General features: G+C 56.7%; 2 protein-coding genes across 2 annotated transcripts in view; one reads left to right on the top strand and one right to left on the bottom strand.

Moving 5' to 3' along the window:
- BAIAP2L1 (BAR/IMD domain containing adaptor protein 2 like 1) overlaps positions 1–10,641 on the top strand; it is a 111,314-nt gene extending 100,673 nt beyond the window's left edge. Inside the window, exons 13-14 of the mRNA XM_055114731.2 lie at positions 8,177–8,214; positions 8,692–10,641. Of these exons, the coding sequence (XP_054970706.1) occupies positions 8,177–8,214; positions 8,692–8,767 (114 nt within the window). The 3' untranslated portion in view covers positions 8,768–10,641. The remainder of the gene's footprint in view (positions 1–8,176; positions 8,215–8,691) is intronic.
- A 125-nt stretch (positions 10,642–10,766) lies between these two features.
- BRI3 (brain protein I3) lies at positions 10,767–20,349 on the bottom strand. The gene is made up of 3 exons (XM_034963623.4): positions 20,059–20,349; positions 19,544–19,646; positions 10,767–11,180 (listed from the first exon to the last, which is right to left on the bottom strand). The coding sequence occupies exons 1-3, from the start codon at positions 20,198–20,200 to the stop codon at positions 11,048–11,050; spliced, it is 378 nt and encodes a 125-aa protein (XP_034819514.1). The 5' UTR covers positions 20,201–20,349; the 3' UTR covers positions 10,767–11,047.
- Between the last annotated feature and the right edge of the window lie 127 nt (positions 20,350–20,476).

The raw sequence follows: 20,476 nt of genomic DNA, 5'->3' as shown, positions 1-20,476 counted from the left end.
TGGACGTCCGTCTCTTTTTGTGATGTTAGTAGCTGTTGACGTTCGCCTAGCCTGCTGCTTTATTGAGGTTGGATAATGCCTTTTAAGGTAAAAGAATCTTGCCCCCAAAAATCACAGCTCTGGCATTGTAAGTGAGAGCACTGACACTTTGGCCAACCCTGGATAGTCTTCAGTGTTAGAAAATGAAAACGTGTCATTGTCAGTGTATTTATCGTGTGGATAAAGCTTGGTGAAGAAAGTACTGTCGCCGCCATTCTTACTGCAGGGAATTGGATAAATGGAAGAAGCCTGGTTGTAAGTATCAGTGTACTCAGTAATGACAGATTCCTCCTTACTTAGCAGTGGGGAGTGGAAAGGTGACCTGGCTTCATTCTTAAACCTCTTCGTTGGCTGGATCATGACATTCTGTCAGTGTCGGGAGACTGCCAGCGCACGGTGCACGCCTCTTACCGGCTTCCCACTTCCTCGGGCAGCAGAGCTTTAAGCACACCACTGTCCCCGAGGGCCCTGACCTGGAGGGTTGGGCTGAGCTGGGGCTGCCTGCAGGGGGCGACCTGGTGCCCTGTAGCCTCCACCAGCGCAGCTGGCCCATGTGGACACCACCGCCACCCTTCCCACCTGAGCTGGTATTCTCAGCTCACACCCGCGAGCTTCAGGCTGTCCCCTCCACGGGAGAGATTCCCAGTCATCCAGTCCCCAGCTGCCTCCACGGGCCGCACCTGCCAAAGCTCACTTCCCCAAGACCACCCTCCCTCTAACCCCCACCACACACAGAGACGCGCGTGCGCACACACACACACATGCACACACCATCATCTTCAGGTTCCCCCTTTCTGTCTTGAAAGCTAGAAGGCTTGGCCGGGCACGGTGGCTCACGCCTGTAATCCCAGCACTTTGGGAGTCCGAAGTGGGCGGATCACGAGGTCAGGAGATCAAAACCATCCTGGCTAACACGGTGAAATCCCGTCTCCACTTAAAATATATATATATACAAAAAAAAAAGCTAGAAGGCTTTCAGGCTTTCATTTTAGCAGCCTTTCATTTCTGGTTTCATCCAAGAACATTCAAAAGCCCCAGATACCTCATGAGAATGCCCTCCTTATGTGGATTCTAATCATTTCAGTTGTTATTGATTCTGCACGTGTTTGAGTGCTGACTGCTGATTAACTTCATGATCACTGAAATCGATGAGAAGGCCCATCCAGCACAGGGGTGGAGGTGACGCCCACAGGGAGGTCATGTTTATCACTGATGGCAGCTGAGATTTCCTGGGCCGCAGACCTCTGAGGCCAGCAGACTTCTGTCAACACAGTCACATGGCAGTGAGGGTATGGCTGTGGGGGAGGGGTTTTGTGGACAGAGATGAGACCTCCCATCAGCATTCATCCAGCCAGCCTCTACTGGGCGGCCTAGAGCCAAGCCCTCAGGACACAAAGAGGAATGAGACCCACGCAGGGGTGGAGTCCAGGGAGCGCTCGATGCATGGGGTGAGGACAAGGGGAGAGGCCAGGGTTCCTGGGACGCATCAGGGGAGGCTTCTAGGAGGAAAGCGTCAGAGCCAGGCTCTAAGGCACGAGCTTCAGCAAAAACACAAGGCCTGGGTGTTGCGGTGACTTGGGGGGCTCAAGAGCTGGGGTCAGGCACCAGCCAGAGAGGCAGGATGAGCCCCCACACTGCTGCCTGGCTTCTGGCTGGGCCGCGAGGGGAGTGGTGCCGCCAGCCTGTGGTGCCCTCCTGTCTTTCGTACCTTCACACCCTTCGCACCTCACGGTGGTGCTTCCTGAGCAGTGCCTGTGCTGGGACCTCCTGGGGAGGTAGAGGGATAGCGGGGCCCCGTGAAATGGAGAAAGGGAGGCACAGAAGAATGGCAGCCGCTGTCCAAGGCCCACGGCAGGTTAGAAACCCAGTTCTGAAATCTCAGCCAGCAGCTTCTTGGCCTCCACATCAGTACGCTTTCCTGATAAGACACGGCGCGGTCATCTGCATGCTGTTATTCTAACATCCTATGCAGACTGCAAAAGCACTGTGGGGAGGGACCACAACTGTCACCCGCATCCAGCCTCTGTAGACAGCACTCCTGTTAGACAAGTGACCACGTTTCATCCAGACCAATCCCAGTCAGGAGTTCCAGGAGCGCAGCTGTGGGAAACAGCCTACAGACGCATTGGTGCTGCTCCAAGGGCGGGAGCAGGGAGCAGGGGAATGGCTGTGTGTTCTGGGCCTCCTGGCCTCGCAGCCTCCTCACCAGCAGGGAGCATGGATCAAGCATGTGTGTGTCAGAGACGAGCAGCACAGATGGAAATGTTCCCTGCCCAGTCCAGCAGCCACAGGGCACACAGGGCAGCAGAGCACTTGAAAAACGGATGGTGCAACGAAGGAACTAGACGTTTACATTTGTTAGTTTATTTATTTATGCGACGGAGTCTTGCTCTGTCACCCAGGCTGGAGTGCAGTGGCATGATCTTGGTTCACAGCAACCTCCACTTCCCGGGCTCAAGCAATTCTCCCGCCTCAGCCTCCTAAGTAGCTGGGACTACAGGTGCGTGCCACCACACCCAGCTAATTTTTGTATTTTTAGTAGATACGGGGTTTCACCATGTTGGCCAGGCTGGTCTCGAACTCCTGATCTCAGGTGATCCTCCCGCCTCAGCCTCCCAAAGTGCTGGGAATATAGGCATGAGTCACCGCGCCCGGCAAATTTTATTTTATTTTAAGTAGCCATATACAGCTAGTGGTTGCCACATTGGACAGTTAGGAATAGATCATACAAAATAGTACAGTGTTCCATTTAAAAACTTGCTCTAGCTGGGCATGGTGGCTCACACCTGTGATCCCTGCTCCTTGGAAGGCCAAGGTGGTAGAATCACTTGAGCCCAGGAACTCAAGTCCAGCCTGAGCGACAGAGAAAGGACCCATCTCTAGATATACATAAAAATAAGAAGCTTGATCCATAACGTGGTGGTCAAGAAGCAGGTACCATGGCTGAGGCTCAAAAGATGGCAGCCTGCCGGGCACGGTGGCTCACACCTGTAATCCCAGCACTTTGGGAGGCCGAGGCGGGAGGATCATTTGAGCCTAGGAGTTCCATATCAGCCTGGGCAATATAGTGGGACCTCGTCTACATAGAAAATTAACTAAAAAACCAGTCAGGCGTGGTGGCTCACGCCTGTAATCCCAGCACCTTGGGAGGCCGAGGCAGGTGGATCACCTGATGTCAAGAGTTTGAGACCAGCCTGGCCAACATGGTGAAACCCTGTCTCTACTAAAAATACAAAAAAAATTAGCTGGGCATGGTGGCAGGCGCCTGTAGTCCCAGCTACTCGGGAGGCTGAGGCAGGAGAATCAGTTGAACCTGGGAGGCAGAGGTTGCAGTGAGCCAAGATCACGCCACTGCACTCCAGCCTGGGCAACAAGAGGAAAACTCCATCTCAAAAAAAACACCAAAAAACAGAAAATTAAAAAGTCAGGCATGGTGGCATATACCTGTAGTCTACTCAGGAGCCTGAGGTGAGAGGATCGATTGAGCCCAGGAGGTCGAGGCTGCAGTGAGCTGTCGTGCCACTGCACTGCAGCCTGGGTGACAGAGCAAGACCTGTCTCAAACACAATGGCAGCCTTTGCCACCTGAAAGCCCCGGAGGCCTCTGGCACCCTTGAGGGCCGGGGACACAGTCCTGGAATTACGTGTCTCAGCCTTTTTATGTCCACCTCGATTAATAACTTAGCTTTCCCTACCCAAAATGCCTAAACCAGCTGATGATGTTGGGGAAAGCTGTGTTATATCCCAGGCCAAACACTGGGATCCATGAGAGCTGGGAAAGCATCCTCATGTTTTTTTTGTTTTGTTTTGAGACAGAGTCTTGCTCTGTCACCCAGGCGGCAGTGCAGTGGCACCATCTCGGCTCACTGCAAACTCCACCTCCTGGGTTCACGCCATTCTCCTGCTTCAGCCTCCCGAGTAGCTGGGACTACAGGCGCCCGCCACTACGCCTGGCTAAGTTTTTTGTATTTTTATTAGAGATGGGGTTTCACCGTGTTAGCCAGGATGATCTCGATCTCCTGACCTTGTGATCCGCCTGCCTCGGCCTCCCAAAGTGCTGGGATTACAGGCGTGAGCCACCGCACCCAGCCCCTAATGTTTTTTAAAAGCATTTTTATACATGGTTTTATATCCAGCTCCTGTGAGTTACAGGTCGTATGACACTGGAATGCTTAACCTTAGGTGTCCATAGAGCATCCCACTCACCTGGGAAGCCCCACAGCTGTCCTGTGACGGCGCGTCTTATTAGACGATCTGAGAGCAGGGGCTTCTCCCAAGGGGGCAGGGGAGACTTGCCAGGACTCAAGCTAGGGGTTTGCCACAGGTCACGTGATATCTCTTTAAGTTTTTATTAACAATGATAAGAGCCTGTTATGTTGCCCAGGCTGGTCTTGAACTCCTGACCTCAGGCAGTCCTCCTGCCTTGGCCTCCCAAGGTGCTGGGATTACAGGTGTGAGCCACTGTGCCCGGCCTGAATTTTTTTAATTTACGTATTTTCTACTGCAGTTCCAAGTGAGGAAGTATTGGCTCCCTCCCAACATTTTAAATAAGCACACAGCTCTCCTTTGTAAAAGCAAGCCTGCATTTCACAGCGCGCCCTCACGTGGCGTGAGCCCCTCCTGAGAGCCGCCAGTGCCCCCGGTGCAGGCCTGCACGCATCTTCGTTTGCGTCACAACATGGGCGCCTCGGCTTCCAAAAAGATCCCAGTGGCTCGGAGCAGTTGGCTTTTCCCTGTTTGGGCCTCAGCGTCCCCCTTTTGAGAATAAAGGGGTTGAACTAGATCAGAAGTGAACTGGAAGACAAGTCCGGGCCACAGACGAGGACTGGAATGGGTTTTCACACTGAAGACAGGTGTCAGTGAGGGCCACTTTTGTTGCGAGTAACTGGCTTCCAGCTGGCTTGGAAATGTTCCTTAGGGATGTTCCATTCTGCTCAGGAGCAAGGCCACCTGCACTGGCCCTGTTCACTCTGTCCTGCCCTCTGCAGTGAGGGCCACCAGCATTCTCTGCTGCAGCCCAAGGGAAAAAGTGGTGCTCGGTGCTCCGAGCTGCCCGGGACGCCTCTGAAAGCCAGGTCAACTAGTCCCCCAACCTGGGCGCATGGCTATGCGGTGGGCACCCCGGAAGCTCCGTACAGTCGGGAAGGGGGTGTGGACCAGGCATCGAGTGATGGGTGGTCAGCCAGTGTCCACACACACATTTTGGATTCTTGGATTCTTGCGGGAGATGGGGGATCACAAGATGTGTCCACCCTGGCCGCAGTCAGCCGCTTGGTGGCCTCGCTCTATAGTCTCCAGTTGCAGCCCAACCACTCTCGTAGTGGCTGCTGGTTTCGTGGCCTTAGTGGTCTCCTGTCTTGTTGGGGACACAGGACATGCAGCAGGCAGTGCCCGCGGGGCCCTGGGTGCCGGTGGCAGTGCTGCCTGTGGCTTGGAGGTGTCCCCTACTGCAAGGAAAGGGAACAGAGAGGCTCCTGCCAGCCTTGTATCCAGAAGGAGTGCTGAGGTTTCAGGTCCCTGAGAAACATGCAGATGTTAAACGGGAAATCTGCCTGAACACGTCCAATATGTTTTTGTTGTTTCTGTTTTTGTTTGTTTTGTTGGTTTTTTGTTTTTTTGTTTTTTAAAGACGGAGTCTCACTCTGTTGCCCAGGCTGGAGTGCAGTGGTGCAATCTCAGCTCACCACAACCTCTGCCTCCCGGTTCAAGCGATTCTCCTGCCTCAGCCTCCTGAGTAGCTGGGATTACCGGCGTGCGCCACCACGCCCAGCTAATTTTGTATTTTTAGTAGAGACGGGGTTTCTCCATGTTGGTCAGGCTGGTCTCGAACTCCCGACCTCAGGTGATGCGCCCACCTCAGCCTCCCAAAGTGCTGGGATTACAGGCATGAGCCACTGTCCCTGGCCCAATACATATTTTAAAGTAAACATTGTATTACAGAATACCACAGACAGAAAAGCACACAATGAATTTTCATGATGTGACTCCGTATACCCAGCAGGACGTTCCCGGCCCCCACGATCACCCGGCATGGCCCACCTCCGTGACCATCCCTTCTCCAACACCAGACTTCCCAAGCCCTGGCACAGAGATGGCCGTCTGGGGTGGCCCCGTAGGGACAGTTGCTCAGTGCTGTGTGGTGACCTGCTGTCTGCACAGAAGCTGGTTCTGGCTCTCCCATTGATGGGCGTCTGGTGTTTCTGGTCTGGGCTGTTTCTCCAGGGCTGCCCGAGTGTCTCGGTGCCCATGGGTGTGTGCCCTGCTTGTTCCTACAGGGAGCAGGATTGTTGGGCCCCAGGCGTGCGTGCACGGGGTTGGCCCGACACTGAGTGGCTTCCAGCTGTCATCTTAGGCGTTCTTTTTCCTCCTCAGTCCTCCTGGCAGGAGTCGGTGCTTCTTGCTGCATTCTTTGTGAGGATTTACTGGGACCTTTTTAAAGTCCTGTGGGGGCCCAGGAGGCTCTGAACAAGCTCCGGGGTGTGCTTGGGGTGGGTGGAGGGTGTTTCTGGTTTCTAGTTTGGGAAGCGCCTTCCCCTAGCATAAGCTGCACATGTGAGGGAGATGGTGTTGGCCCCAAGGAGTCAGATGACTCCAGTGGGAGAGGAGGGGAGGGCAGAGTGGAGTCAGGATTGGCATGAATCGTGCCTCAGGCCCAGCCATGGCCCTTCTGCAACAGAGTCCACGAATGCCAGCACCGTGAGCACATGCGACAGGCACCCTGGTGCATTTAAATCATAAATTAGCCCATCATAATCGCAGAGCATGCACCTCACACCAGCAAGGACTTCCTCTGAGGCCTGCTAGGGAAGCGTTGCGTGCCCCGCAGGAAGTCACTTTTGCGGCCATTTAAAGCCCTGTAGGATGTGCAAGGCAGGTCAGTGGCTTTGTGCTCCAGTGATGAAAAGCAGACAATGAATTGGCCCCAGATGCCCTGCCCAGGGGATCTGGGGAGGGTGGGACAGGTCTCAGGCACAGCCCTGGGGCTCCCAACCTGCCTTCTGTCTCCACAGCCTGTACACCCAACATGCAGTGGAGGCCATCCCAGAGGAGGCCTGGCCTGGGCCTCCATGTCCAGGAACGGCCTGCGCTCTAGCGCTGGCATCGGGCATGAGAGGGCCTCCCCTAAGTCAATCTTGAGAGGTCTGCGTGTTCCCTGAGACCCCCCGGGGGTGCTGGGACGCTTCCTGGGGCTGTCAGGACGGTGTGGCCGGGCCACAGGCTGGTTACACAGTGTTACACTGCCCTCTCCTGGGCGGCTGCCTGACCCCGCTCCCTGTGTGCAGGCAGGAAAGAGTGTTAAACCCTGCAGGCTTTTTGGAGTGAGGGAAAGAAGGCGCGCACACACCTGGCCCTGGCTCGCCCTGGGTGGCAGGTGCTGGAAGGAGTTGCTCCCCACCCGAGCCCTGTAGGCACCTTTGCACTTTGGTTCCACCTTCTCTTTTCCTCAGTGGGAGCTTCCTACAAGATCCCTGGCTCTAGCAGCCCCAAAGCCAGTGGGGTTTTATTTTTATTTCCTGTTTCTTTGTCATGCTTCAGGAGTCAGCTCCCAAAAAGCACACCCCAGTCACTAGATTCTGCGTTCAAAAGACCGTGGCTGAGGACCTGCGGGATCTCTGTTTGCCCCGAGTCTGAGAGGTTCTGTTTGGCACAAATGTTTTCTTCTGTGATGTCGCTCTGTTGCTCAAGCTTCATTTTGTGAAACTGTTTCCAAGTTTAGCAGGCGGCTCGTTCACACGTGAGCTCCCGACATCACGGGTGACCCGCGCAGGCAGTGCCATGCTCTGTTCACGCTCTGACACCTGGGAGGGCCGCTACCGCCTTTCAGAGCGTTTTCTGTTCTTGCCTTATTCTTCCAAGTGAATTTAAACAGTCTAACAGATTGGGACAGGGCACTTTTAAACATCCCTTATGTTTTAGATGTCTTTACCTTCGGGTCTTATTAAAAATCTCCAATACAGGCCAGTCGCAGCGGCTCACACCTGTAGTCCCAGCACATTAGGAGGCCAAGGTGGAAGGATCACGTGAGCTCAGGAGTTCGAGACCAGCCTGGGCAACATAGCAAATCCCCATCTCTACCTAAAATAATTTTTAAAAGACCAATTCTAAGCCCTCCATAAACTTCTTTATCTTTCTCACAGAACGATGCCAACGGGACTGCAAAGCCGCCTTTTCTCAGGTAGGCGTGGCTTCCTACGTGAGCCTCAGTGTGTGACATTGCTCTTCCCTGTACTGTCCCCCGGAAGGGCCTTCGGTGCCCAGCCCAGGGGGTCCAGCCTGAGAAAGGCCTCGGCCTGTGGAGCCATGGGGGAGTGCAGCCCCCTGCTCGCTTTACCAACTACTTTAGACCACACTGGGAGCAGGGCCTCCCCACCCCAGAGTGACCCCCATGTCACACACAATGCAGGACTAAAGAGGTGTGGGTGCCCACGTCCAGAACGCTTAAAACCTGGGATCGTTCTGCAGCAGGTGGTATGGTGTAGGAATCATCACTGAACAAAACTTTCACACTCAGAAAACGCTGCTGGGACCTGTACAAGCTGGGGAGGTGGTCAGCCGCCCAGTCTCACAGGGCAAGAACAGGTTATTAGCACTGTTAAAATCCAGTTTCCCTCGTAGAGCAGAAGTTCTGAAAGATTTTTCTTATCCCCTGCAGCGGAGAAAACCCCTTTGCCACTGTGAAACTCCGCCCGACTGTGACGAATGATCGCTCGGCACCCATCATTCGATGAGAGGACAGCCAAGGACTCTCCCGGGCCTCTCCGGTTCTCCCTTGCGGAATGATGGGCGCGTCCTGTCTGCCACGTGCTGACGGTTGGGAAGCTTCAGTGGAGAGGCCTAATTCTAATGTCGCCTGCTTAAGCAAATCATGCTTCTCTGTTTCACGTAGTTGAGTTGACACGTTTCTGCCTTTAAGATAAATGAGTAATAGTCTAATGACTAGCTCAGTCATTTAAAATATTTTCTTCCTATTCTGTTCAAGAAACAGTAAACTTGGTTTCAATCTTTACTGTATTTTTTAAAATGAATTTTTTCCTTAATAACAGCCAGAATAAGGGATAGTCCATGCTTTCAAGACTGGCTTTCTGCACCTGATATGAATGAGACCAGTTTTATTTTATAAAGCATGTGCTCTTAATAGCATTATGTCTAAAGAAGATATCACGTAAGTTTGCATCTTAGCATGCAAATCATAATTTTAAGCAATATAAATTATGAAAATACTATATAAATGTAATTTAACTTAAAATGTTTAAGTGTAGAGCTTCCAGAGACGGAGAAACCCCCGCCCTCCCTCCAACCACGCCAGAGCTGTAGAGTGCTAAGACGCTTTGCCTGCCCTTATCACAGCCACACGTAGCACTCGACGAAATCTCCTCCGAGAGCTCCTTTTCTTGGTAGTTAGGAGTCACCGACGGATTCGCTGCACACGGCCCATCCAGGACACAGGCCTGGGCGTCGGAGTCACGGCTCCTTGTGTTCTCACTCAGCTAGGTGGCCAAAGCTGCATCCATTACCAGTACACTCAAACTGCTCGGGGTCCTGGTTTCTCCATGTTTGAGTCAGGTACAGACTCTCAAAGGATACATGTAAAGCCAGGATGACCTCTGGTGCCTGGAGAAGGGCGGGTTTTTCAGCCTAGCAGCCATGATGCCCTCGGAACCTGGCCCTATGGTATGGATGTGAGGACTACGCACTGGCTGCCCTGAGCCCGGGGCTGGAAATCACCTCTGGCTGCCAAGGATCTGGACCTATTTTGGAGTGGAGAGTCATGGTTAAAATTCCCAGCCCGGCCCAGGTACGGGAATCCCAGCATTTTGTGAGGCCGAGGCAGGCGGATCACCTGAGGTCGGGAGTCTCTACCAAAAATACAAAAATTAGACAGGTGTGGTGGTGGGCGCCACTCAGGAGGCTGAGGCAGGAGAATCACTTGAACCCGGGAGGCAGAGGTTGCAGTGAGCCAGATCATGCTGCTGCACTCCAGCCCGGCCGCTCACCGTGTGTGTTGCGGGGTGCTGGGGCTGTGACTTATCCCCTCTCCTTTGGCCTTGCCATAAGTGTAGTATCCTATGAGGCTGAGATTGGGAAAGGTTACATGCAGGTAAGCCAGTGGACGTGGCCGATGCTTCAGGCTCCTTCCAGCCAGGTCCAGCAGTGTTACCACCTGCTTCTCCTGGGAGGACAAACCAGGCACCCCCACCATGAAGGGGCTGCAGGCACCATGAACTATGTTAACAACCCCAGTCTGTACTACAGAAAGGGCTGCAGCCACATGAGAATTCAGTCCACACAAGCCCCATGGCCGTGTTCCCCACTTCAGCCACAGGGCTCAGGGAGCCCCATCTGGCGCTAAGGGGAACTGCTGGGGTGTGGGTGACACCTGGCCTTTGGCGTTCTGCCTTGGGGAGGTTTCTGGTTTTGTTACGGGGTGGAAGAATAGGACCTGGGGGTCTCGGATGCAACCTGCAGACCCCGTGGCTCACCCAACCCCAGGTTCTGCCTCCCAGACCAGAACAGGGGCATGGCCTGGTCCTTGGCACCGAGGTGCCTGCTCTGTAAATATCAAGGGATTACAACTTTAATAATAAAGCAGAACTTGAAAACATTTTCTTGAGCTGTAAGCGCCTGCTGAATACAACTGTGGTCAGGACTGGCCGGGGGAGCGATGGGGTCGTCGTTCCAGTCTTTCCTGGGTGTCTGAAAGCACCGAGTAAGCAGCACCAGGTCAACAATGGTATGAATCTCATTTATTGAAAACATTATTTCTCACCTTTCTCAAATTGAAGACTGCAAAAAATAAAAGCAGTGCTTTATTGAGTTGTCATAAGCCTCGGGCGGGAGCAGCAGCGCTGCCTCTCCACGCTCCGGGAAACCGCAGCTGGCGTGTGCCACATCGGTCCCACCTCGCTTTACAAAACAGTCCTGAAGCTTAATCAAATAAAACTATTGTACACAACATTTACATTAGAAAAAGAGAGCTGGGTGTAGGAAAGCCGGGCCTGGTGTTCCCTTTAAGCGAAGGTGGCTCCACAGTTGGGGCATCGTCGCTTCCTCAAGGCAAAACAGCAAATGAACCCAAAGGGGAAGAGGATGATGGCCAGGAAGATGCCCAGGAAGGTGAAGCAGTCCTCCAGCACCCCAACCCTGCAGCAGAGACGGGCAGAGAGGGTGGCACCGTAAGGACCTGGGCAGCCAGAACCCTCACCCCTCCCACCCTTGCATTCAAGAACCAACCAGTGGCCATGAGTCACATGGGGACCTCTGGCGAGTGACAGCAAACAGCCCCCCACCCCACCGCCCAGCTAGAGCCCACTGGCCTGGAGAGCCCCAAGAACCAGCTGCACGTACCCGTTCATGGAATGGCCATAGTTATTTAATCACTACATGTAACATTCAAAGAAAACGGGAAGAATAAAACAGTTGAAAGGACTCATCAGTTAACCTTGAAAGGCAAGGCAGGGTGTGTGGTGGCTCACACCTGTAATCCCAGCACTCTGGGAGGCGGAGGCGGGTAGATCACCTGAGTTCAGGAGTTCAAGACCAGCCTGGCCAACATGGTGAAACCCTGTCTCTACTAACAATACAAAAATCTGCCAGGCGTGGTGGCACATGCCTGTAGTCCCGGCTACTTGGGAGGCTGAGGCAGGAGAATCGCTTGAATCCAGGAGGCAGAGGTTGCAGTGAGCCGAGATTAAGCCACTACACTCCAGACTGGGCGACAGAGCGAGACTCCATCTCAAAAAGTAAAACCTTGAGAGGCATGATCATTTTGGTGCCACAAGCCACACACATCTGCTCTTAGAAAAGGAGCAACTAGCAGCTTAGTGATCCAGTCAGGTTTGGGCTTTTATTCGATTTCCGTTCCTTTGGTAGCGGGGGTGGGTTAATGGGAGACTACAGTCGGCCATGTTCACACAATGTCTGAAGGCCACTTATTTTGAGAAATGTGATCTCAAAGCCGCCTCTTCAACAAAGTTCAATGTTTGTAACAGACTAAACTAAAGACACCTGCAGGCCATCCCTCAAATCCTGCGCCAGTGAGCCTAGGTTCAGTGACCTGAAATCATCATCAAACCCAACTGTCAATTTCAGAGGCCCTAAAAGTAGGAAGCCAGAAGCCTAGTGCTCAGCTCAGCTCCTTAGGCTATTTCTGGAAAGTTCTGGACACAGCTGAAATTAACCACACTAGCCAGCTCAGCCCAAATGAGAAAAGCTTTGCTCCCACCAGACAGGCAGACCCCAACGGGCTCCTTCTGGGCCTCCTGGGGGCCCAAACCCCCCATCCAGCCAGTACTGGAGTGAGTGGAGAGAAAAACACAACAGGGTGGGGCTGTCTGACAGGTTATGGGACCTGGTGCTTAGTGGGGAAGGGGAGCCCACAGCAAGGCAGTGCGGCCGCCTGCCTGCAACAGGGAAGCGTGACTACCTGTGCCTTGCTAAGGGGAGAAAACTTGGCCATCTGGGGGACCCTACTCCCATCCCAGCCCCCTGGATGTTTCCAGCTGCTTCCTGGGGGTCTGGACTCATGAGGGCCACTGCCCCCACCCCTGCTGGGCAAGGCAGGCTGGGGAGCCCAAACCCCACCCACAGAACCTGTTCCCTGCTTCTCCGAGGATTATGGAAAAATAAACCAGAATATTCTGAAGTCGGGCTTTCCACTGCTGAAAGAAAAAGTTGCAAAGTGCAGTGGCTCATGCTTGTCATCCCAGCACTTTGGGAGGCCGATGTGGGTGGATGACCTGAGGTCAGGAGTTCGAGACCAGCCTGGTCAACATGGTGAAACCACGTTTCTACTAAAAATACAGAAATTAGCCGGGCGTAGTGGTGGGTACCTGTAATCCCAGCTACTCGGGAAGCTGAAACAGAATTGCTTGAACCTGGGAGGCAGAGGTTGCAGTGAGCTGAGATCGTGCCACTGCACTCTAGCCTGGGCAACAAGAGCAAAACTCCGTCTCAAAAAAAAAGAAAAAAGAAAAAAACTTCATGCCCACCTGCCTCCCTCTAGCCTACTCAGGGAGGTCCCTTCAGCAATCTCCAATGGAGTAGGACACCGTGGCTCACGCCCGCAACTGCAGCACTTTGGGAGGCTGAGGCGGATCGCTTAAAGCCAGCAGTTCAAAACCAGCCTGGGCAACAAAGACCCCCCCCCCCCACCTCCCTACAAAAATTTAAAATTAGCCAGACACAGTGGTACGCATTTGGAAAAGGGGGATTGTTGAGCCGATTTTGGGAAACTTTTCTCCTACAGTCCCTATGTCCATTCGTTCTCAAAAGGCTCTGAGAAGTCCTGCAGCACTCTTGTACCCAGTGTTTCCCAAGCTCACACAATGCCACCTGTCTGTGTGGAGGGGCTGAGCTGGGCTGCAGGGCACACCATGAAGCTCCAAGGCAAAGCCAAGCAGAAGACCAGAGTCTGCCAGGAAAGTTTCTACTTCCTGTGTGGGCTTTTACGAAAGTGTCCCCTATTTAAGCCCCAGAAGGTCGTCAGGCCACCACACTTGTTCAGCCTTGCCCAGGGCTGCCCCTGCCAGTCCAGACTGGGCAGGACACCTCCACCCAGCCCTGCCAAGTGCAGCACGCCCTGCCTGGCTCCAGGACCTTCTCCCCCAGGTGCCACAGCTCCCAAGACCACACAGTCCAGGTGGGGGAGCCTCGGGAAGGCCAAGCACCAGCTGTGTCCCCACAGATGGCCATGACAGGTTCCGGGGGAGCTGGACGGAGCCAGTGGCCTCAGGCCTCTCAGGGGAGCTTCCTCTTCCCTTTTCTTCCTGGCATCTACAGTCAAATCCCAGGAAACACACTGGCTGTATATTCTGGTTAGAAAATGTCCCATGAAAAAGCAGACAGGGAGGGTGAACCGGCTGAGAAATCCTTCTAGGGGAGAAGCCCGCACCCCCCAGAGTGGTCCCCAGTGTCACCGGGCACCCCTCAGCCAGCCCAATCAGTGACCATCTGAGCACCTCACCTCAGGACCAAAGCTGCTGAGAGGCAGGGCTGCAGGCAGAGCTGACTGCCTGTTCAAAGGCCCAGAGATGCCTGGGAGGAGGCTGGGCAAAGGGGTGTGGGTGGGGAGCCCAGCTGGAGCCCGCCCATGGGGCGCAGCAGAGACATCCAGGTGTGATGGTGCAATGGGCAGGGGTGGGGCTTCACAGTGCTGCCTGGGGGCCCCGCCCACACCAGCCTCCCACCTGCAGCTGCTGCTCGCGCCTGGGACTCAAGTCAAGCAGCACCCTCCTGCTTCCTAATTCTCCATCCAGACCCCAAACCCACCTACTCTGTCAGAGCTGAGAAGTGCAGGAAGGCTGCTCACTCTTGCTGCACTCCCACTGCCACGGGCCAGGGCGCCGGCCCACCTGAGTGCTAGGATTTCCAGCAGCGCCAGCCCAGCCCACCCAGGCCCCGGCACCTCACTTCCCAGCACCTTGATTCCCAGCCCTGGGGCTGCAAGCAGCACAATGGGCCAAACCTAATGCGCTGACCCCACGGCCTCCCAGGCACAGGGAAACACCCTCCTTCCAACCCACGGAATTTCTGTCCAGACCCATCCCATCCTCAGCCAGAGCACAGGGCTGGGCCGTTTGTGCCACCCTGGCCTGAGCCCCTCAGTCCAGGGACCCACTCCGGCACCTCCTAAGGCAGCCTCCCCATCCCTGGTCCATTCAACCCCCACCCTCCTGCCCACCTCCACACTGCTTAAAGAGAGGGTAGGAGGGCCAAGGCCCCCGGGTCTCTGGGGAGAGCAAGCCTGTTTCCCTGCAGTGCCGCCCGGGAGCTGGACAGATCCAGCTGTCCCAGGAGGCTCAGGCCTCTGCCAGCAACAGAAGGCTGTGATCCAGACCCGAGAACCCCGGCCCGGGAGAACGAGCACTTGGGCCTGAGAGCTCTGAACGGGCTTCGAAGGCCCGAGGGCTGGCCAGGAGAGTTCGGCCCTCACCTCTGGCTCTGGGGTCAGCCTAAGGGTGGGCAGCATTCCCTACCCCCCAGGATTCCACAGCCGTACCCACAACTTCAAACGCCAAGAGGCGCTGAAGGCAGAACTTGCTGTCACTTGTCAGCAAACTCACCTGGCAGCAACATGTGACCTGAACTGGTGTGTGGCTATTTATAGTCGTAATTTATCCTACTTTATCTGAATATTCATGTCTTGCTGCAGAAATATTAAAGTTTTAACTGCAGTACTGTCCTAGACCTCAAAAGGAGTGTTGGCATCATTTACTTTTTAAAACCCCAAATCTTCTGAACTGAGAAACACAATCCAGATTCTAGGTCAAGACTCCCCAAGCTGCAGGGCAGTCCCGTCCCCAGCACTGGAGGGCAGAAGGGGAACCCCTGCCCCGGAACACCTGCGGTCCCCACAGCCTCGAGTTCTCCTCCCTTCCAAACCCGGGAGAGCCCACCTGAGTTGGTGAGGTGGGTTTCAACCTTCTCAGCCGCTCTGGTCCTGACCGGCTCTCTCTAGCCGCCCCTCCCCCATTCTTGTGCAATAAGCCACGCGGCCAGGGAGGGACCATGGCCACTGGCGAAATTAGGGAACTGACTAATTCCAAGAGCACTCCCTTAAGGCGACTCCAGTCCTGCAGTGAAAGTGGCCAGTCATGCCACTGTCATCCACCCCAAGCTGGGCCCTGCGACAGTAGAGGCCGCGGGGCTCCCGCCTCACCAAGGACAGAGGGGGCTGGCAGCAGGGCTCTGAGCTGCCCAGGGAGAAGGCCATCCTCGCCCTTCCTGTGTCCCCACAGGCACTTTACAGGAGGCTGAAGCTCAGGGTGTGTCCAGGGACTCCCAGCCGGGAAAGGCGTGGCTGGGATCTGAACCCAGATGGGCTCCCCAGTCACGAGCACCCATCCTGCAGGTCCCAGTTCTCCCTCCCAGGCAGCCCCCAAAGGCAGTGTCACAGGGGGCTGGCCCCAGGGCACCAAGCTGCCCTCTGCGCACACGGTGGCCTCGAGGCACCATCCATGCCCAGGAACAACCCCAGACCACCACCCCGCTGGAAGGCCAGGCCTCGCCAGGAAAAGGGGAGACACAGGGCTTCCTCAGAGGGCTGCGGGCCTGAAGCCATGCTCAGCGCAGGGTGAGGTGGCCCCAAAGCAGCTCCAGCCAGGCTCTGGCTGTCCCAGGGTGTCCACTCCCCACAGGGGAGCTGCCTGGCTTAGGGACAGTTCACCAGGACCTCCCAGGGCCATTCCCAGCAAACCCAATGGCCAGGGCCAGCCCTCGCCTCCCCTGTGGAAGAAAGGCCTGAGCAGGTGCCCGGAGACTCTGCCTGTCACCACACCCACCCCAGCAGTGCCACTTGGCCCACAGCTGGGGGCTGAGCCCAAGGGCAGAGACTCAGGAGGCCACTGAGGCAGCACTTGGGCACCAAGGTCTGCAGCCCTGCCCAGCGAGCAGCCCAGGCCCAAGCTCCGGCCCATCCGCTGCCCCCACACCTCAGGCCAAGACTGTCAGGACGGGGACAGCCCACAGGCCATACATATGGGCAGAGCCATCCCAGCTAACTCAGCCACTTCCTCAACCAGGGGAGCTCTGGCTTCCAGGTCACAGGTGGTAGGAGAGAGCAGCCCCTCCACCTCCATCATCTGGAAGCCCAAGGCTGTCACAGGCTCCTTCCCCTCCAGCCCCTCCCGGGCTCCACAGTCACCACCCCGTGCCCTCCACAGCCCACCTCTGCCCCCCAAGGGCCGTGGCAGCCTCCACGCTGGCCACTGAGCCGCACCCTGGACCTCTGAGCGACATCCGCTCTCCACAGCTGTTCTTTTCACCTTACCTAGGAAAAGTGAAATCCTTTCCAGGATTTCCTCTCTCTCTGGTCACCCCCAAAACTAAATACCCAGTGACAGCCCAGCCACTACTCATGGGGGCCTGGTGCAGGCCAGGGGCCTTCCCCACTCCTGCCTTCCCCGCTTGCAGGGCGCAGGCTCTGCTCCAGCCCAGGAGAGCCTCCCAGCGCAGCTACCTCATCCTGCACCTAGGTACAACCACACCCCCAGCAAAGAATGACTGGCCTCCCTGGGCAAGGGAGAACCTGGCTTCAGGGAGGCCCAGGCCTTGGGCAGGGCAGGGCAGGGCAAGGCAGGGCAGGGCAGGGCAGGGGTGAAGCAGGAGGGTGGGAGGAGCAGGGACATATCCGCCGCCGGGCTGCGGAAATGCTTCCTCATAAACGGCTAAAAAGGGAAGATGGAGTCAGGCAGCTTCAGCAAAGGCTTGGCCAGGGCAGCAGAGCCACAAGGGACACGGGCTTCTCTGGCCAAGCCTCACTCAGAAGGACTAACAGACGTGTGACTTGGGCAAATTCCTGCCATGCCACCAGGCAGGGAGGGGGACAGAGCCCAGCGGGCTGGACCTGGGGCAGGAGGAAGTGTGGTCATGTGAGTGGTATCCTGTCTCCCAGGCCAAGACGCCAGGCGGCGGCCAGACGTGTGTGTTGTGTGTTCAGGGAACCGTCTCCACTCTCCTCGCAGAGAGGAGTGGCCCAGGGACCACACACCCCACCCACGCCAGCAGCAGAACACCCAGCCCCCTGCTCGCCCTCTGGCTGCCGCAGGGCACAGGGGCCCATCCCATGCCCAACGCAGCTGCAGAGGCAAAGCCTCGGGGAGCCAGAGCCACTCTCCAGCATCCAAGGCACCACGGGCAGAGCGCAGGGACGTGTGTGCTGGGAGGGCCTGGCTGCAACCCAAGGGGTCGCCGCAGGATCCAAGAGTGCTCTGGTCCCAACTTAAAGGACTAAGGACCCCCCAACCTTGTCCAGAGAGGACCCAGCCTCCACCCTGCCTGGTGCAGCTGCCCAGAGGCAGAGAGCAGTGATCAAGTAACCAAGGACCCCACACCCCTGCAGCCTCTGAGGGCCGAGCCCAAGATCCTTCCCAGCAGAGCACAGTCTGACCCCGCTCCAGGTTCTGCATAACTGGAGAGCACCTCCAGGTTAGCGGAAGCCATGGGCCTCTGCAGGGACACAGTTCCCACCTAGGGAAGGGGAAGTGGCAGGGCCAGTGCCCCCATACCGACAGCAACTGCGCCACCACCTCGGCGCCCCCCAGCCCTGGGATATCTGGGCCATCCCTCGCTGCCGCTGGTCTCCCACCTCTCCAAGTTCAGGGGTTTGGGCAGAGAAGAGCTAAGAGTTTCAGAGACACCTCACCAGACACCCCCACGTCCCAGGTGGGGAAACAGGCCCCGCTGTTCCTGGCAGGACCAGGACCGGAACCCGGCTCCTCCGGCAGGCTGGACACCGGGATGGCAGGGCATGGACAATGACACGCAGGCAGACCCTCTGCTCCTCCATGTTCTGAGTCCCCTCCATGTGCCTTCGCACTCACACAGCTCTGCATACATCCCCCCATCACACATCCCCCCAACCCGGTGCAGCTCCGGGAGAGAACTATGTCCCGAAGGCAGCTAGCGCCCCACCCTGCCCTCCCTCCACCTTCACTCCAAAGGCTAATGTTTCTGCTGGGTGGTGACCAACTGTGTCAAACTGACGTCCCAGTTAGGGTTTGTCACGGGGTCCCTGTGCAGGCAAGCAGCCACAACCTGCCCCCGAGGTCCCAGCCTCTTGTCCCCACCTCTAGGTTGCCCTTCCTTCCCAGGAAGTTGCCTGGTAAGGCTCTGAAATCACTCACTTCCCCGTGACTCCACTCTAGGCCTTACACACACACTTTTGAAATCAAGTCTAAGTCCAAACCAGGGTTTCTTAATTCCATCTCAGTGGCTTCAACTTCCTCCTCCCAGACACAGCGGAAAACCCTGTCCCCGCCAACTCTGCCCCTACTTTCTAAGCAATCTGAACACCCCCAGCTGCCAAGGGTTTATATTTAATTAATCCTTATTTAAATGTGAATCCTCAAAACCTCCACAAAACAAGCCTCTAGCTGCACCTTGGGGCCCTATAAAAACCAAAAAGTGTGTGCAGGTCCAATGCGAGGATATGAAAAAAATAACTGCTGCCTCAAAGAAACACGGGGTTTCCATCCTGGTCCAGCTCGTGGAAGAGCGTTTCAAGCCAACTTTGGATAAAGCAGCTCTTACAGCCGTCGCTTCTCCCACTGAGGTCTGTCCTGCTGGTGCACTTACTTCCAAATGCCCCTTCCGGGAAAACGAAACCTTCCACCACCTTCGACGATCAATTGCAGAGTAAACTTGCGGAAATTGAAGCAAAAAGCAGACACCTGATTCCTTGCAAGTCCCAGAACAAAGACGAAAGGACCACGAGTCCCGTTGTTACCATTTCTACATCCCAATCACTTGGGGTGCAATGCCCCAAGATCTAGGAAAAGGAATCCACCCTTTTGCCCCCACAAAATGTGTTCAGAGCCAAGGGTGAGCGGACCCGCACTCTCCCACACCGCATTCGGGCAGCCTGTCTGTCCCTCCCATAAAGGGCTCTGGTCAAGATCCAAGTCAAGCCGGACCCACTCCCACAAGCAGAGCTGTGAGGTCCTGGGGGTTAGGGCGGGGGTTCTCAGAGCTTCCAGGGCCAGTCCCCAGGCTGCAGACCCACTCACCTGCAGACGGGACAGCCTCCCACGACCACGATAGAGTTGGCAGGATAGCGGGTGACGGTCCGGCTGTGGATGTTGTAGACCCTGGGATGGTGGGTGGGTATCCCTGTGGGCGGGAAAGCAGGTCATTAGGGTGCAGGGAGGAGAAATCGGACCGCCACGGGGACTACCCATCCTGTCCCCCCAACCTCTACCCCGCTAAAAAAGCCCCGGTCTTTTCCACCCTCGGGACGGCCACCGCGGGCCTGATTCGGCGCTAATCTGCCAACAGCGAGCGCCTCGTGACACAAAGTTCATCTGGGGCAGGGATCCGGCCCCGCCGGGTTACGACGGGCCCGAGGACTAGAGCCCCGGGGGGGAGGCTGGCCCTCGGCGGCGCCGGGTCCCGAAGCCAGCCCGGGGACCTCCAGCTCCAGGAAGGACCCCCGGGCGGGCCCCACCCGCCTCCGGACGCGCGTCCCCCGACCGGGCTTGCCACCTCGGAAGCCGCCGGCGGGGAAAGTTGGTTACGGGCCCACCTGTGACGAGGTAGGGGTAGGGCGGCGGCGGGGGCGCGGCGGGGATGGCGCCGTAGCCGTGCGGGCCGCACGCGTAGTCGCCCTGGCCGGCCTCCAGGTTGTAGGCGGGCGGCCGCTCCTGCAGCAGCGGCTTGTGGTCCATGGCGGCCCGGCCGCGCCCGCCGCTCCGGCCCGGCTCGGCTCGGTCGGCCCCGGCGGGGGACGCGGCGGCGGCGGCGGGGACGCGGCGGACCGGGTAGCTCGGGCCCCTCTGAGGCAGACGCGGGGCGGGGCGGGGCGGGCGCGAGCCGCGGGCTTCCCCCGCCCTCCCGGGCCCAGTCACAAGACCGGGGTCACGTGGGCGGCGGGAGGCGGGGCGCGGGGGCAGGGCCGGCGGGGCGTCTTAAAGGGGCCGCGCCCTCCCGAAGCCGCCCAGCCG

This window comes from Pan paniscus, chromosome 6 (genome assembly GCF_029289425.2).
Source record: "Pan paniscus chromosome 6, NHGRI_mPanPan1-v2.0_pri, whole genome shotgun sequence".
NCBI lineage: Eukaryota > Metazoa > Chordata > Mammalia > Primates > Hominidae > Pan > Pan paniscus.
Note: the sequence above shows the minus strand (reverse complement) of the source record. Positions and strands in the feature narration are given on the sequence as shown.

Excerpts from the sequence above, each read along its gene's own strand:
- BRI3 (XM_034963623.4), bottom strand. The coding sequence starts at position 20,200 with ATGGACCACAAGCCGCTGCTGCAGGAGCGGCCGCCCGCCTACAACCTG. Across the intron at positions 19,647-20,058 it reads CTACCCCTACCTCGTCACAG|GGATACCCACCCACCATCCC; the intron begins GTGGGCCCGTAA and ends TCCCGCCCACAG. Across the intron at positions 11,181-19,543 it reads GGAGGCTGTCCCGTCTGCAG|GGTTGGGGTGCTGGAGGACT; the intron begins GTGAGTGGGTCT and ends TCTCTGCTGCAG.